Genomic DNA, 17,230 nt, shown 5'->3' on the forward strand with positions numbered 1-17,230 from the left:
GCTCTCCTGGCCCTGCTGCCCACAAAAGCAGATATGCTCTCTTTGGCGTCTGACTTGAAGTCTACATGGCAAAGGGACTTGAAACCGGTTAAAGCGGAAGTTGCCTCTCGACAAACTCGTGTTCAAACACTTGAGGACTTTCAATCCAATGTCACCAATAGTGTTGAGCAGCATAGGCCATATTCGAATTCGCGAATATTCGCATATTCGTAATATCCTCGATTTATTTTCGCATATGCGAAAATGCGCGTATGCGAAAATTAACATAAGCAGAAATTCGCAATATTTGCATATGTTAGTTTTCGCATATGCGAAAATTCGCATGCCAGTCTCACACAGTAGTATTAGAGCCTTCTTTACACCACACAAGCTGGAAGCAGAGAGGGATGATCACTGTGATGTGTACTGTGAAAAAAAAACAAAAAAAAATACGAATATTCGTAATTACGAATATACAGTGCTATATTCGCGAATTCGCGAATATGCGATATTCGCAAATAAAATTCGCTTTGCGAATATTCGCGAGCAACACTAGTCACCAATGCCGTCAAGTCTCTGCAAGAATCTACCAAACAGCTTTCCCTACAACAAGCGGCTACCATTGACCACTTGGATGATATGGACAATAGGAACCGTAGAAATAATATTAGGATTAAAGGCTTGCCAGAGTCGGTCCCGCCGCAAGAATTATCCGCGACTCTCCAGCGATTGTTTAATGAGGTGCTCCAAAAGCCATCGGATCATGTCATAGAGCTGGACAGAGCTCACAGAGCCCTCAAGGCCAAGACCCCAGATCCCAGCCAGCCGCGCGATGTTATCTGCCGGGTACATCACTTCAGACAAAAAGACGAGATTATAAGAAGGGCCCGCTCTCTCAAAAATCTTACCTATAATGGCGCTAATGTCCAGCTTTACCCTGACCTTTCACTACGTACCCTACATCTCAGGGCTGCTCTGAAAACCTTACTTAAAGTGCTCCAAAACGGCAAAATCCTGTACAGATGGGGTTACCCCTTCTCTCTAATAGCGAGCCATGGGTCTACCTCTGCTACTTTACGGAAACCTGAAGATCTTCGCTACTTCTTACACGCTTTCAAGCTCCCACCTATAGACTTACGTGAATGGAATGATCTCTTCAATTTCTCATCCCTGATGACGTCTGATCGCAGGCCTCAGTCCCAGATGAGAGATTGAGAATTGACGCCGTCCCACCCTCTGCCTCAGCGACAAAAGAGGAAGACTTAAGTTGATACTTGATGATATGGTTTTTGCTTTGCCTCGGTCCTGCCTAGAGGCCCAGCCCATGTGCCTTGTGCAACTGGACCTCACCATGGACCCTACCCTGACCACGGCACTGGCTGATTGAATGTTTTGTTTTATCTGTTTTTGATGTTCTCCTTAGGCGGATTAGCCGCGTATATGGGTCCAAAAGTGCCACCGTCATATCTTCCCTTTAGCGACACCTGACACCGGGTGTCTCCTTTCCCACACTCTTATCCACTCATTTGTTCCCATCATTTTGTTCCTCTGCCTACCACTCATCAGTCTCCACAGGGGTTTTTACCCGCCGCCCTACTTATAGCCCATACACTTTCCACGTCCACTTACTATTGGTGGGCGTGATACCATTAGAGTCTGTTAGGCCCTCGCCCTAGCCTTACACACATTCACTCTTCTGCCCTTTAGTTACTACGTCTCCTACGTACCCCCACTAGGTTAATGGTCAGACTGGTTCTGATCCTTCTCCTGGCCCTTATGGCCGCCTTCTTTAGTACCCGTGCTGACGTGACTATGCATCACTCTTGCTCCTTTTTCTATAGTCCTAACCGCCTTCTTTCTCTCTCTTTCTTTCTCAGGTCTTCACCATCCATGACCGTTTATCGTTGCAGAGCGGACGTTGGGGCATTATCTGGACATCCGAGTGAATACATCATCGCACCACATGATGAACATGGCAGCTGACATTAAAATTGTGACCCTTAATGTGAAGGGTTTCAATACCCCGGAAAAGAGGGCACAATCTCTATACTCTCTCCATAAGCAAAAAGCTCACATTATTGCACTACAGGAAACGCACTTCAAAACTGGTCATTTACCTTCTATGAACACCAGATATTACTCGCAGTGGTTCCATAGTACCAATCCTGATGCGAGAGCGAAGGGGGTGTTGATTGCATTCCACAAGTCCTTCCCGGCAGCCATTACCTCCACTCATGTAGACCCCAACGCTAGATACCTTTTTATTAACTGTACGATTACTGGTCAGCCCCTAACCATAGCTTCAATTTACGCCCCGAATCATTCACAAGTATCCTTCTTGATTGCCACTCTGAATGCCCTGACTGATTTCGCCACTGGTAATATTTTATGTGGCGACTTTAACCTCCCTCTTTTTCCATTGACAGACACATCTGCTGGGCACTCGACCATAGCCCACAGCAAACTTAGAGCTCTTCGCCATAAACTAAACTCTACAGTTGAGTGATGTATGGAGAGCATTACATCCTCAGGGTAGAGACTACACGTTTTATTCCCACCCCAGACAAACATATAGTAGAATTAACTACATCTTTTTTCCCCACCACCTCTTGACGTCAGTCACATCTGCCTCAATCGTCGGCATAACCACTCTCTCTGACCATGCGCCGGTGAGTTGCTCCTTCTCCATCCCTTCTTTTGGTCGGCCCCATGCTTCATGGCGGTTAAACGAGTCTCTATTACTGGATACCCTCTGCACACAAGAACTCAGGGAAGCTTTCACTCAATTTGAGCTGGTCCATGCTTCTGATCCGACTGCACCCGCTCTGAAATGGGATGCTCTGAAATGTGTAGTTCGTGGGGTGCTAATGAAGCATGGAGCTAGACTAAAGAGGGAGGCCTCTGCCAAATTCCTTCTCTTGACACAAACTCTCCATAGATTAGAAACACAACACAAGCACACCCAGCAAGAACGGGCTTATAGAGAGATTATCAGAGTGCGACACGACCTACTGGAACTTATGAATACCAAGCACCGTTACTATCGACAATTGACTGGAAAGGTGTTTTACGAATGGAGTAACAAATCCGGACGTATGCTGGCTTCAGCCCTTAAATCCAAGCGCTCGACTACTTTCATATCAGCCATACGCACGGATTCGAACTCCACGTCGTATCTGACCCCAGACATCCTAGACGCATTCCGTAGGTACTACACAGATCTGTATAATCTGCCGAAGCCCCCGGCGCTATCCTCCACTTCTCCCACTTCCCCATCATTACAACAATACATTGCTTCCACGGCCCTACCGCGCCTGCCGCCTGAGGTTATCCAGCAGCTGGAAGCCCCGTTTTCTAATGACGAGCTTGACTCAGTGATCTCATCATTGCCATCAGGGAAAAGCCCTGGCCCTGATGGCTATACCGCTAAATTTTATAAGACGTTCAAAACAGAGTTGTCTGCACCCCTGCTGTCAGCTTTCAATGCTGTGACCCGGGAACACCCCTTACCCCCTTCCTTTATGCGGGAGTATGTTATGGTGATACCAAAAGAGGATAAAGACCCTCTCCTGTGCCCTATCTACAGGCCGATATCCTTAATAAACCTGGACGCTAAGCTCTTTGCGAAATTGCTTGCTAATCGATTGGCATCGCACATGGATTCCCTTGTCCATCCCGATCAAGTTGGCTTTATTCATGGTCGCGAAGCCCGAGATAACACTCTTAGGGCCTTCTCTTCGATCCATTACGCACAAAGCCACAAAATACAGCTGATGTTGCTCTCATTGGACGCGGAGAAGGCCTTTGATCGAGTGGACTGGGAATTCCTGTCGGCCACCCTTTCCCAAATAGGCCTGGGCGCTACGATGATGAGCCGAATCCTGGCCCTCTACACTAACCCTTCCGCACAGTTACGTGTCAATGGACAACTATCCACACCCTTCCCAATTTGTAATGGCACGAGGCAAGGATGTCCTCTTTCCCCTCTGCTATATGTCCTATGTATGGAGCATCTGCTTAATGACATCCACCAACAGCCAGACATTAGAGGACTGCAGACGCCGAAGTACCATTACAAATGCTCGGCTTTCGCCAACGACTTGTTATTATTCATCTCCTCCCCCCTTATCTCCTTACCCTCTCTCATGTCTACAATACGGAAATTTTCTAGTTACAGTAATTATAAGCTCAACCCCACCAAATGTGAGGCACTAAATGTCACGATCCCCTCGAGGATCTTACACTCCCTGCAATCGTCCTTCCCCTTTAAATGGCAATCACAATCTTTGAAATATCTTGGCATTCAAGTCCCCACCAACCTAGATGATACATACCGACTAAATTTCCCACCACTACTACAAACATTGCGGACAGACCTATCCAGGTGGGAGCGCAGGGACTTCTCGTGGCTGGGCAGGATTAACGTGTTTAAAATTAACGTCCTCCCGCGTCTACTATATCTGTTTTCTGGTACTCCTGTGTATTTGCCTCGTTCATTTTTTAGGGAGGTCTCTGCGCTCCAAACCGGATTTGTCTGGGCAAACAAACACCCTCGACTGGCCAGACAAGTGCTTATTAGACGGAAAAAAGACGGAGGCCTGGCTTTACCAGACTTCCTTTCTTACTATTTAGCGACAGTGCTCTCCAGGGTCGTAGACGGTATACATCATAGGAATGTGAAACAATGGGTCACCCTCGAACAACTCTCCTCAGATCTTGATGTAGGGACTATACTATGGTTACCCTTGACAGCTATCCCGAAATCGTTACCCACTGACGTTCCCCCTATCTTGGCCTCTGTGATTAGAGCAAACAAAACTTACCTTTCCCACTCGGGGCTCTTTCACCCTACGGGACCCCTTACCCCACTCTTTGGCAACCCGGCTTTCCGACCGGCTATGAACTCTGCCTCCTTTTTATCTTTTTCCCGAGATGAAGCACCTTCACTATCGAGACTTCTAGACCGGTCGAGTCTGAAACCTCTTTCAGACTTATTGAAGGGGGCCCCTCCCTCGCTCATGCACATCTTCCAATATCACCAGCTCAAACATTTCTACACAACACAAGGTGATCGCCTGAACCTACATAGATCCCTCACACCGTTTGAGAGCCTATGTGTAGCCACTGCCCCTATAGCTAGACCGGTCAGCACATTATACACCCATCTGTTAGAGTCATACACTAAAGACCCGATGGCCTACTGCAGAGCGTGGGAGAGTGAACTCCAATGCTCCATTCAGACAGAGGAGTGGAACACTGCTTTCAGATGGTGCCACAGGTCCTCCACATCTTGTAAAGCACAGGAAACTAATTATAAAATTATGACTAGATGGTATCGAGTGCCGGCTCTGCTTGCACGTATGTACCCGAACGTCTCCGACACGTGCTGGAGGTGTGGAGGAGCGAGGGGCTCCATGACCCACATTTGGTTGGAATGTCCGTCTATTCGCCCCTTTTGGACCCACGTACTAGACATCATATCTAAAACCACGGCCGTCTCCCTTACCCTCTCTCCCAAAATTCTCCTGCTCTCTATACTACCTACTTCCACACGCCGGACTTCGTCACGCCTAATTCACTTCCTGCTACTGGCTGAGAGGACAGTCATCCCGAGGATGTGGAGGGCCTCGACACCCCCTTCGATCTCGGCCTGGCTCAGAGAGGTCTCTCACCTGTATAGGATGGAAGAGTTGCTGGCGGATTCTAGGAATCAGCTGGATAAATTCCTGGCTGTCTGGCACCCGTGGAGTGACTTTATGTCTTCCACTGACTTTGAGACTCTTCACTTGGGCTCCGGTCACGCTAATCAAAACCTCTCACTGCCCTGACACCTCATTGTGCAACACCTCGGATGTCCGGATCCCTGATGTCGATCCGCTTCGCAAGGTAGATTAATCCATTAGGTAAGGCCATCCTCCTCTCCCCACCTCCCCCCTTTTCTTTTCCCCCTCGCTTTCCTACCAGTTCTTGCTACCTGTTTTTCCTTTTCACCCTTTCTACACATCTCGTGCCTGACACGTAATGTAATAACTGGATGACAATCTGTTCAGAATTGATGTTCTCAGTATGATCTAGCCACATGTGATCCTAGACCTGAGTTGGTAGATTTTGTTTATGCATTGACGAATTCACTAAGACTTGGATAGTGCCGGGATATACATTAGGAAGTGCTAGCCGATAATATACTAAGATGTAGTCCATTTCCTGTGTACTATTTGTTGTGAACGTACTACCCAGAATGTCTGGTTGATGTTATCTACCCCAATGACGTTATTGTTCTATGTGTATTTTCTACATGGAAAACTTTAATAAACATATACTTTGAAAAAATAAAATAAAATTCTTCCTGCCTCCTCTGCTAAGGTTTATGAAGTTGAGGCAGCTTGTTGAAACGTGTGAGGCAACACAAAGCTATCTGCCTCTCTCTGTAATACAATGCTGTGGAAAGTAACTGTGAGGTTTATGACTGCAGTAAAAATCCTTTTCAGTGAAAAAAATACTGCTCTCTGTCCACCAGAACGCTGATGTGACTAGAATGTGAAACGCTGCTGGAATGAGCTTTTCTGTGTAACACACACACAGCGATGTCCGTCCTATCTATATGCGGTGTACTGAATGATATGATGAGCCGCAAAATGGCTGCCGAATATATAGGGCTGTGACATCACAGGGGTGACTGGTTGCTGATAGGCTGCATCCTGCATGTGATTCAGAGTCATTCCGCCTACTTCCCTTCCCGCCTTCCAAGAGATCCTTGCCCCATGTACTGACATGTGGATCTGCCATTTTAGATGCCCTGGAGCCTGCACCGCAGTAAATGGAGTTTAATTAGGTGATTTGCGCAATAGAATCGCAGCGATATTGCAAATTGAATATTTCATGAAATTCGTAACGAATTCGGGTTCGTCAGCTTCGATTCGCTCATCTCTAGTCCCAATTTGCTCCATTAGCTGGTATGTAGAGATGAGCGAATCGAAGCTGATGAACCCGAATTTGTTCCGAATTTCATGAAATATTCGATTCGCAAGGAATGCGAATATCGCCACAATTCTATTGCGCAAATCACTTCATTAACCCCTTAAGGACTCAGGGTTTTTCCGTTTTTGCACTTTCGTTTTTTCCTCCTTACCTTTAAAAAATCATAACCCTTTCAATTTTCCACCTAAAAATCCATATTATGGCTTATTTTTTGCGTCGCCAATTCTACTTTGCAGTGACATTAGTCATTTTACCCAAAAATGCACGGCGAAACGGAAAAAAAAATCATTGTGCGACAAAATCGAAAAAAAAACGCCATTTTGTAACTTTTGGGGGCTTCCGTTTCTACGCAGTGCATATTTCGGTAAAAATTACACCTTATCATTATTCTGTAGGTCCATACGATTAAAATGATCCCCTACTTATATAGGTTTGATTTTGTCGCACTTCTGGAAAAAATCATAACTACATGCAGGAAAATTTATACGTTTAAAAATGTCATCTTCTGACCCCTATAACTTTTTTATTTTTCCACGTACGGGGCGGTATGAGGGCTCATTTTTTGCGCCGTGATCTGAAGTTTTTATTGGTATGATTTTTGTTTTGATCTGACTTTTTGATCACTTTTTATTCATTTTTTAATGTTATAAAAAGTTACCAAAATACGCTTTTTTGGACTTTGGAATTTTTTTGCGCGTACGCCATTGACCGTACGGCTTAATTAATGATATATTTTTATAGTTCGGACATTTACGCACGCGGCGATACCACATATGTTTATTTTTATTTTTTTTTACACCGTTTTATTTTTCTTATGGGAAAAGGGGGGTGATTCAAACTTTTATTAGGGAAGGGGTTAAATGACCTTTATTAACACTTTTTTTTTACTTTTTTTTTGCAGTGTTATAGGTCCCATAGGGACCTATAACACTGCACACACTGATCTTTCATCCTGATCACAGGCATGTATTAACACGCCTGTGATCAGCATTATCGACGCTTGACTGCTCCTGCCTGGATCTCAGGCACGGAGCAGTCATTCGTCGATCGGACACCAGGGAGGCAGGTAAGAGCCCTCCCGGTGTCCGATCAGCTGTTCGGGACGCCGCGATTTCACCGCGGCGGTCCCGAACAGCCCGACTGAGCAGCCGGGATACTTTCAGTTTCACTTTAGAAGCGGCGGTCAGCTTTGACCGCCGCTTCTAAAGGGTTAATACCGCACATCGCCGCGATCGGCGATGTGTGGTATTAGCCGCGGGTCCCGGCCGTTGATTAGCGCCGGGACCCACGCGATATGATGCGGGATCGCGGCGCGATCCCGCTTCATATCGCGGGAGCCGGCGCAGGACGTAAATATACGTCCTGCGTCGTTAAGGGGTTAAACTCCATTTACCGCAGTCCAGGCTCCAGGGCATTTAAAATGGTGGATCCATATATCAGTACATGGGGCAAGGAATGCTGGGATGGTGGGAAGGGAAGTAAGCGGGATGACCCTGAATCACATGCAGGATGCAGCCTATCAGCAGCCAGTCACCCCTGTGATGTCACAGATCTATATATTCGGCAGCCATTTTGCGGCTCGTCATATCATTCATTACACTGCATAGAGAGAGGATGGACATCATGTGTGTATGTGTTACACAGAAAAGCTCATTCCAGCAGTGTTTCACCTCCTAATCACATCAGCGTTCTGGTGGACAGAGAGCAGTGTTTTTTTTCACTGAAAAGGATTTTTACTGCAGCCATAAGCCTCCCAGTTACTTTCTACAGCATTGTATTAAAGAGAGAGGGGCAGATAGCTGTGTGTTGCCTCATACATTTCAACAAGCTGCCTCAACTTCATAAACGTTAGCAGAAGAGGCAGGATTAATTTTTCAGCGCAATTCTGTGTCTTTCTTCCACAACAAATCCTCTGCTGGTTATACTAGTCTGTAGATGGTATAATACCCAGCAGTCCATTCCTAATAGTCTTTGACAGTGTGAAATTTTGGGTTTAGTACACAGCTTTTTATTGTAACAGCAGCACTGTTGTGTTCTTCTGGTGTTGTGCAAAAATACTTTTTTTTTTTAAGCATACTGTACCAAATTTTTCTGCCCTCATAAGTGCATACCACATACATACATCTAAATAGTGTGCAACTTTGTACCTGTTAATCTGTCAAGGGCCTACATTATGTGAAAGTCCAGGCAAAAGTAATCACCAGCTGGTGTTTTACTAAAATACGTTTTTTAAGCATACTGTACCGCATTATTCTGCATTTATAAGTGTATACCACATACCTACATCTAAGTGGTGTACTATTTTGTACCTGTTAATCTGTCAAGGGCCTAAATACTGTTAAAAAGTCCAGGCAAAAGTAATCAGCAGCTGGTGTTTTACTAAAATATTTTTTTTTAAGCATACTGTACTGCATTTTTCTGCCCTCATCAGTGCATACCACATACCTACATCTAAATAGTGTACTATTTTGTACCTGTTAATCTGTCAAGGGTCTATATACTGTGAAAGGACAGCAAATAGTACACACCTACTGTTGTTCTAGACAAATACTGTTTTAAGCATAGTGAAGCGTATTGTACTCCCCTCATAAACGCAATAAGTATGTCAAGCAGAGTAGTGAAATTTCAATTTCAAAATCTTAAATTTTTAAATCTTAAATTTCAATGGTTTCCTCATGCTTCTGACAACTCCAGGCTATGCCATTCAGACACTATATGGTCTCCTGGGGCTTCAGACAACTCCAGGCTGTCATTCAGCCAATATATGGTTTACTGATGCTGCTGGGCCTAAACATTTTTTTTATGGTAGCACTAGCTACCCTAAATCTTCAATTTAAATTTCAAAATTCGTCTTTTAACCCCTTAAGGACCAAGGACGTACCGGTACGTCCTTGGTCCTGCTCTCCTGATATATCATGGCGGGCCCAGCGCCATAGTGAAGCCGGGACCTGCCTCTAATAGCGCGGCGCAGCGTGCTATTAACCCTTTAGCCGCGCGCTCAGAGCTGAACCACGCGGCTAAAAGCGAAAGTGAAAGTGGCCGGCTAGCTCAGTCGAGCTGTTCGGGATAGCCGCGGCTAATCGCGGCATCCCAAACAGCTGACAAGACAGCTGTCCGATCGCCGAATGACTTCTCAGTGCCTGAGATCCAGGCATGAGCAGTCATTCGGAAGAATCGTTGATCACTGGTTTCTTATGAGAAACCAGTGATCAATGATGAAGATCAGTGTGTGCAGTGTTATAGGTCCATATGGGACCTATAACACTGCAAAAAAAAAGTGAAAAAAGATCATTTAACTCCTCCCCTATTAAAAGTTTAAATCACCCCCCTTTTCCAATAAAAAAAAACACAGTGTAAATAAAAATAAACATATATGGTATCACCGCGTGCGGAAATGTCCGAATTATAAAAATATATCATTAATTAAACCGCTCGGTCAATGGCGTGCGCGCAAGAAAAATTCCAAAGTCCAAAATAGTGCATTTTTGGTCACTTTTTATATCATTTAAAAATGAATAAAAAGCGATCAATAAGTCCTATCAATGCAAAATGGTACCGTTAAAAACTTCAGATCACGGCGCAAAAAATAAGCCCTCATACCGCCCCATACACGGAAAAATAAAAAAGTTATAGGGGTCAGAAGATGACAATTTTAAACGTATTAATTTTCCTGCATGTAGTTATGATTTTTTCCAGAAGTCCGACAAAATCAAACCTATATAAGTTGGGTATCATTTTTATCGTATGGACCTACAGAATAAAGATAAGGTGTCATTTTTACCGAAAAATTTACTAAGTAGAAACGGTAGCCCCCAAAAGTTACAAAACTGCGTTTTTTTTTCAATTTTGTCGCACATTGATTTTTTTTTCCGTTTCACCGTAGATTTTTGGGCAAAATGACTGACGTCATTACAAAGTAGAATTGGTGGCGCAAAAAATAAGCCATCATATGGATTTTTAGGTGCAAAATTGAAAGAGTTATGATTTTTTAAAGGCAAGGAGCAAAAAACGAAAATGCAAAAACGGAAAAAACCCCGGTCCTTAAGGGGTTAATCCTAGGTATTGTTAACCCCTAGTGTCTCCTCATCCTGCTGCCAACTCCAGGCTGTGCCATTCAGACACTATATGGTCTCGTCATGATCAGCCACATCCAAGCTGTGTCATTCAGCCATTATATGGTCTCCTCATGCTGCCAACACCTCCACACTGTGTAATTCAGCCACTATATGGTCTCCTCATGCTTCAGCCACATCCAAGTTGTGTCATTCAGCCACTATATGGTCTCCTCATTCTGCCAAAACCTCCACGCTGTGTCATTTAGCCACTGTATGGTCTCCTCATGCTGCCAACACCTCCACGTTGTATCAATCAGCCACTATACGGTCTTCCCATACTGATGCCACCTCCAGGCTCTGTCATTGTGCCTCTCTGCGGCAGTGATTCTAATAACGATGCCTGCATGTCATTCTGAATAACAGTATATTCTGTTATTTCACTACCCAAGCACACTCCATATGCATGTTAGAACCAAGCAAAGTGTTCTAAACCCCTATTGAGGCTCTCTGTAGTCAAGAAATAGCAGTTTTTAATAAAGATTTGCCGCAAATAAATTTGGATCGAAAAGTTTGCTCATCTCTACTGGTATGTACTGTCATGCCTTTTCTTTTTTAAACTAAGGCTAAGTTGAGATTGAAGATGTGGGTCTGGGTCTGTTCGGCTCCTTTTTTCTCGCCAAACGGCCCCAAAACAGGTCAGAACACTATTAACTCCACCGGGTCCTGACGGATGCCAATGACTTGAATGGTGATCCAGTAGTTTACCAGGGAAGAAAAATTGTGCATGCACAATTTTCTTTTCTACTAAACTTCTGTTCTTATGACAGAATTTATGACAGAACTCCGAATAGCTGAGTCAAACAGGTAAAAAAATATATAAGGGGCAACATTTATACAAAATTGCTAGACAATAATTACCTGCAAAGTTTTACTTGTTGATCTCTAATATCAGGATGTGATATTCCAGTGTTCAGAATTATTTTAACTGCACAAAGGTTTTTCAGGTCCGGTAGGTCCCAAAAAAATATTGATTCCTCCATCTGTACACTCATCAGAAGAAATCAGCAATGTAAAATTATTACGAAATACAAAAGGCAAATTGTCAAGACAATGGGGGGAATTTTTCAAGGGAAGTGTAGGTGAAGCAAATGTATTTAATGGTGCAGGACATGTGATAAATATGTGGGTAATATACTTCAGTACACTACTTTGTATGGTTCCTTCTCTGGCGCCAAAATGTGCAGCTTTTTACAAATGCTTTCCACAGCCAATTTTATAAGACAGGTCTGGGCTAGTGTAGATTTAAGACCAATTGAGGGCACTGCAAAAAATTTCTAATGATAAATCCATTATCACTGCATTAGTTATTACAAATCTGGGTATCACAACACACCTTGATTTCTTGTGTAAGCCAAAAGTCCCAGGAAAAGTCACAAATTTTACACTGAGACAAATCCTGTGGCAAATTAACTGATAAAAAGAAATTGTAAATCCTTTCATAAATTGGTAAATCCTTTGATAAATTCCCTCCAATGTCATATATCTCAGTGCTTACTTCCTAATAACAAAAATTAAGAATTTTATTTAGAAAACTTGTATGACATCTGTAATTGAGTTACTAAAAAAGTGACATACAATCTCCTACATGTATAGCAATTGTTTCTCCTTTCACACTTTGCCCAGACATCAGTTTGAACAGTCTGCTCCCAGCAGATATTGTACCTTCTGATCAGCATGTGACACACACTGTAGAGACCTTGCTGGTATACAGCTTTAGGGCCAATTTTTTTCTAATAATTAAAGAACCACTCCAGGAAAATATTATGCTTTGCTTATAAAGTACAGCATAGGTATTATTAGAGCATAATGTAGAGGTTCTTATGTATGCTTTAGGCTTACCTGTTTCAGCTGATGTGGCAGACATAGGTTTGCAGTTCTATCACTGAAATGATTTCCTAAAGCTGCCTAGTGCCTACATTTCCCATGAGGGTAGAATTTTACCATTGCACCTGGTCATCTAAATAGGCTGCTGGTGCACATTATTAGTTTTTATGTTTTTTAGAGAAATATTGTCATGTGGGGAAAGTGATTTGGCCTATAATCACAATTGAGGTGTTATTCAGTTAACTTGTACTATAACCCAGTGTATTGGGTTTAGTGCTGGTGAACCGACTGTTAGATTCTTTTTAACCCATTAAGGACCAAGGTAATTTTGGCCTTACAGGGTAACTCCGGTGGAAACAAGTAGAAATTTTTCACGTTTTCAAATCAACTGGTGCCAGAAAGTTAAACAGATTTGTAAATCACTTATATAAAAAAAACGTAATCCTTCCAGTAGTTATTAGCTGCTATAAAACTGAGAAATGTGTGAATTTCTTTTCTGTCTGACAACAGTGCTCTCTGCTGACACCTCTGTCCATGTCAGGAACTGTCCAGATTAGAAGCAAATCCCCATAGAAAACCTCTCCCCCCCCCCCCCCCCCCCACACACACACACACCGGAGTTTCCCTTTAACCCCTTAAGGACCCAGCCAATTTTCACTGTAGGACCTGGCCATTTTTTGCACATCTGACCACTGTCACTTTAAGCATTAATAACTCTGGAATGCTTTTACTTTTCATTCTGATTCCGAGATTGTTTTTTCATGACATATTCTACTTTATGTTAGTGGTACAATTTTGTCGATACTTGCATAATTTCTTAGTGAAAAATTTCTAAATTTGATGAAAAAATTGAAAATTTTGCATTTTTTTTTTACTTTGAAGCTCTCTGCTTATAAAGAAAATGGATATTGTAAATAAATTATATATATTAACCCCTTAATGACCAAGCCCATTTTCACCTTAAGGACCAGAGCATTTTGCACATCTGACCACTGTCACTTTAAGCATTAATAACTCTGGGATGCTTTTACACATGAATTTGATTCCAAGATTGTTTTTTGTGACATATTCTACTTTACCATAGCGGTAAAATTTTGTCGATACTTGCATCCTTTCTCGGTGAAAAATTCCCAAATTTCATGAAAAATTTGAAAATTTAGCAATTTTCAAACTTTGAAGCTCTCTGCTTGTAAGGAAAATAGGCATTCCAAATAAATGATATTTTGATTCCCATATACAATATGTCTAGTTTATGACATCATAAAGTTGACATGTTTTTACTTTTGGAAGACATCAGAGGGCTTCAAAGTATAGCAGCAATTTTCTAATTTTTCACAAAATTTTCTAAATCTGAATTTTTCAGGGACCAGTTCAGTTTTGAAGTGGATTTGAAGGGCCTTCCTATTAGAAATACCCCATAAATCACCCCATTATAAAAACTGCACCCCTCAACGTATTCAAAATGACAATCAGTAAGGAAGTTAACCCTTTAGGTATTTCACAGGAATAGCAGCAAAGTGAAGGAGAAAATTCAAAATCTGCATTTTTTACACTTATTGTAAACCCAGTTTTTGAATCTTTATAAGGGGTAAAAGTAGAGAAATCCCCCCCAAAATGTGTAATCCAATTTCTCTCGAGTAAGGAAATACCTCATATGTGGATGTCAAGTGTTCGGCGGGCGCAGTAGAGGGCTCAGAAGGGAAGGAGCGACTATGGGATTTTGGAGAGTGAATTTTTCTGAAATGGTTTTTGGGGGGCATGTCACATTTAGGAAGCCCCTATGGTGTCAGAACAGAAAAAAAAACTCACATGGCATACTATTTTGGAAACTACACCCCTCAGGGAACGTAAAAAGGGGTCCAGTGAGCCTTAACACCCCACAGATGTTTGATGACTTTTCGTTAAAGTCGGATGTGTAAATGAAAAAAAAAATTTTTCACTGAAATGCAGTTTTTTCCCCCAAACTTACCATTTTTACAAGAGGTAATAGGAGACAATGCCCCCCAAAATTTGTAACCCCGTTTCTTCTGTGTTTGGAAATACCCCATATGTGGATGTAAAGTGCTCTGTGGGCGAACTACAATGCTCAGAAGAGAAGGAGCGCCATTGGGATTTTGGATAGAAAATTTGTTTGGAATGAAGGTCGGGGGTCATGTGCTTTACAAAGCCCCCCGTGGTGCCAGAACAGTGGACCCCCCCACATGTGACCCTATTTCGGAAACTACACCCTTCAAGGAATGTAATAAGGCGTGCAGTGAGCATTTACACCCCACTGGCCTTTGACAGATCTTTGGAACAGTGGGCTGTGCAAATGAAAAATTAGATTTTTCATTTTTGCGGACAACTGTTCAAAAAATCTGTCAGACACCTGTGGGGCGTAAATGCTCACTGCACCCCTTATTACATTGCGTGAGGGGTGTAGTTTCCAAAATGGGGGTCACATGTGGGTGTTTTTATTTTTTGTGTTCATGTCAGAACCGCTGTAACGATCAGCCACCCCTGTGCAAATCACCTCAAATGTACATGGCGCTCTCACTCCTGAGCCTTGTTGTGCGCCCGCAGTGCATTTTATGGCCACATATGGGGTATGTCCATATTCAGGAGAAATTGCGTTACAAATTTTGGGGGTCTTTTTTTCCTTTTACCTCTTGTGAAAATGAAAAGTATGGGGCAACCCCAGCATGTTAGTGTAAAAAATGTAAAAACATTTTTACAATGACAGCTGATATAGACCCCAACTTCACCTTTTCATAACGGGTAAAAGGAGAAAAAGCCCCCCGAAATTTGTTAGGCAATTTCTGAGTACGAAAATACCCCATATGTGGCCCTAAACTGTTTCCTTGAAATACGACAGGGCTCTGAATTGAGAGAACGCCATGTGCATTTGAGGACTAAATAAGGGATTTGCATGAGGACAGAACCGGATGCAAGAATTACACTTGCCTCCGATACCAAAAATACCCTATGGCAGGGTTTCCCAAACAGGGTGCCTCCAGCTGTTGCAAAACTTCCAGCATGCCTGGAAAGTCAATCGCTGTCTGGCAATACTGCGAGTTGTCTTGCAACAGCTGGATTCTCCGATTTGGAAACAGTGTCATACGAGAAATTTTTTATTCTTATTTGGGGGGGGGGGGGGTGAAGGGGGGCTGTGTATATGTAGTGTTTTACTTTTTATTTTGTGTAATGTAGTATAGTGTAGTGTTTTTAGGGTACACTCACAAGGCCGGGGTCTACAGCGAGCTTTCCGCTGAGAGTTTGAGCTGCGGCGGAAAACTTGCTGCATCTCAAACTTGTATCATGGAGTTCGCTGTAGACCCCCGCCCGTGTGAATGTACCCTGTACATTCACATGGGGGGGGGGGGGGGGGGTCAAACCTCAAGCTGTTGCAAAACTACCACAACCAGCATGCCCTTTGGCTGTCCATGCATGCTGGGGGTTGAAGTTATGCAACAGCTGAAGGCACACTTGTTGCAAAACACAGTTTGTTACTTAACAGTGTTTCGCAACCAGTGCGCCTCCAGCTGTTGCAGAACTACAACTCCCTGCATGTACAGTCTATCAGTGCATGCTGGGAGTTGTAGTTTGAAACAGCTGGAGACACACTGGTTGCGAAACACTGAGTTAGGTAAACTTCGCAACCAGTGATCCTTCAGCCGTTGCAAAAACTACAACTCTCAGCATGCAGTGACAACTGAGGGCATGCTGGGACTTGTAGTTATGCAACAGCTGGAGGCATACTACTAACACTACCAGCATGCCCTCTGGCTGTCCGTGCATGCTGGGGGTTGTAGTTATGCAACAGCTCGAGGCACACTGGTTGCAAAACACTGAGTTTGTTACTTAACTCAGTGTTTCCCAAAAAGGGTGCCTCCAGCTGTTTCAAAACTACAACTCCCAGCATGCCCAGACCGCCGAAAGACATGTTGGGAGTAAATTTCGCAACATCTGGAGGGTCACCACTGTGCAGTGGTGTCCAAGCTGTAGCCCTCCAAATGTTGCAAAACTTCAACTCCAAGCATGCCCAGACTGTCCAGGCATGCTAGGAGTTGTAGTGCTGCAAAATCTGAAGGGCCAAATGTTACAGAACAACAACTCCCAGCATGCCTGGACTGTCTGGGCATGCTGGGAGTTGTAGTTTTGCAACATCTGTAAGAGCACAGTTTGGACACCCCTGCACAGTGGTCTCCAAACTGTGGGCCTCCAGATGTTGCAAAACTACAACTCCTGGAACGCAGCAGTGAAGATCACTTACCGCTGATCTTCACTGCTCCATCCGCCGCTGCCTCCGCCGGTCCCAAGCTGTCTGTCCGGTACCGCCGCGGGTCCCGCTGCGA

General features: G+C 43.6%; 1 protein-coding gene across 6 annotated transcripts in view; it reads right to left on the reverse strand.

The window, feature by feature from the left end:
- The window catches only part of C5H18orf63 (chromosome 5 C18orf63 homolog), a 185,754-nt gene that overhangs the window by 137,766 nt on the left and 30,758 nt on the right, over positions 1 to 17,230 (reverse strand). For 3 of the 6 annotated variants that reach the window (XM_056521442.1, XM_056521443.1, XM_056521440.1), the window contains exon 2: positions 11,931 to 12,052. The exons of 2 other annotated variants lie outside the window; for them this stretch is intronic. In XM_056521442.1, the coding sequence (XP_056377417.1) occupies positions 11,931 to 12,052 (122 nt within the window). Of the gene's footprint in view, positions 1 to 11,930; positions 12,060 to 17,230 lie in introns of all 6 variants that reach the window. One more of the 6 variants, XM_056521441.1, reaches the window with a different exon arrangement.

This window comes from Hyla sarda, chromosome 5, assembly GCF_029499605.1.
Source record: "Hyla sarda isolate aHylSar1 chromosome 5, aHylSar1.hap1, whole genome shotgun sequence".
Lineage (NCBI taxonomy): Eukaryota > Metazoa > Chordata > Amphibia > Anura > Hylidae > Hyla > Hyla sarda.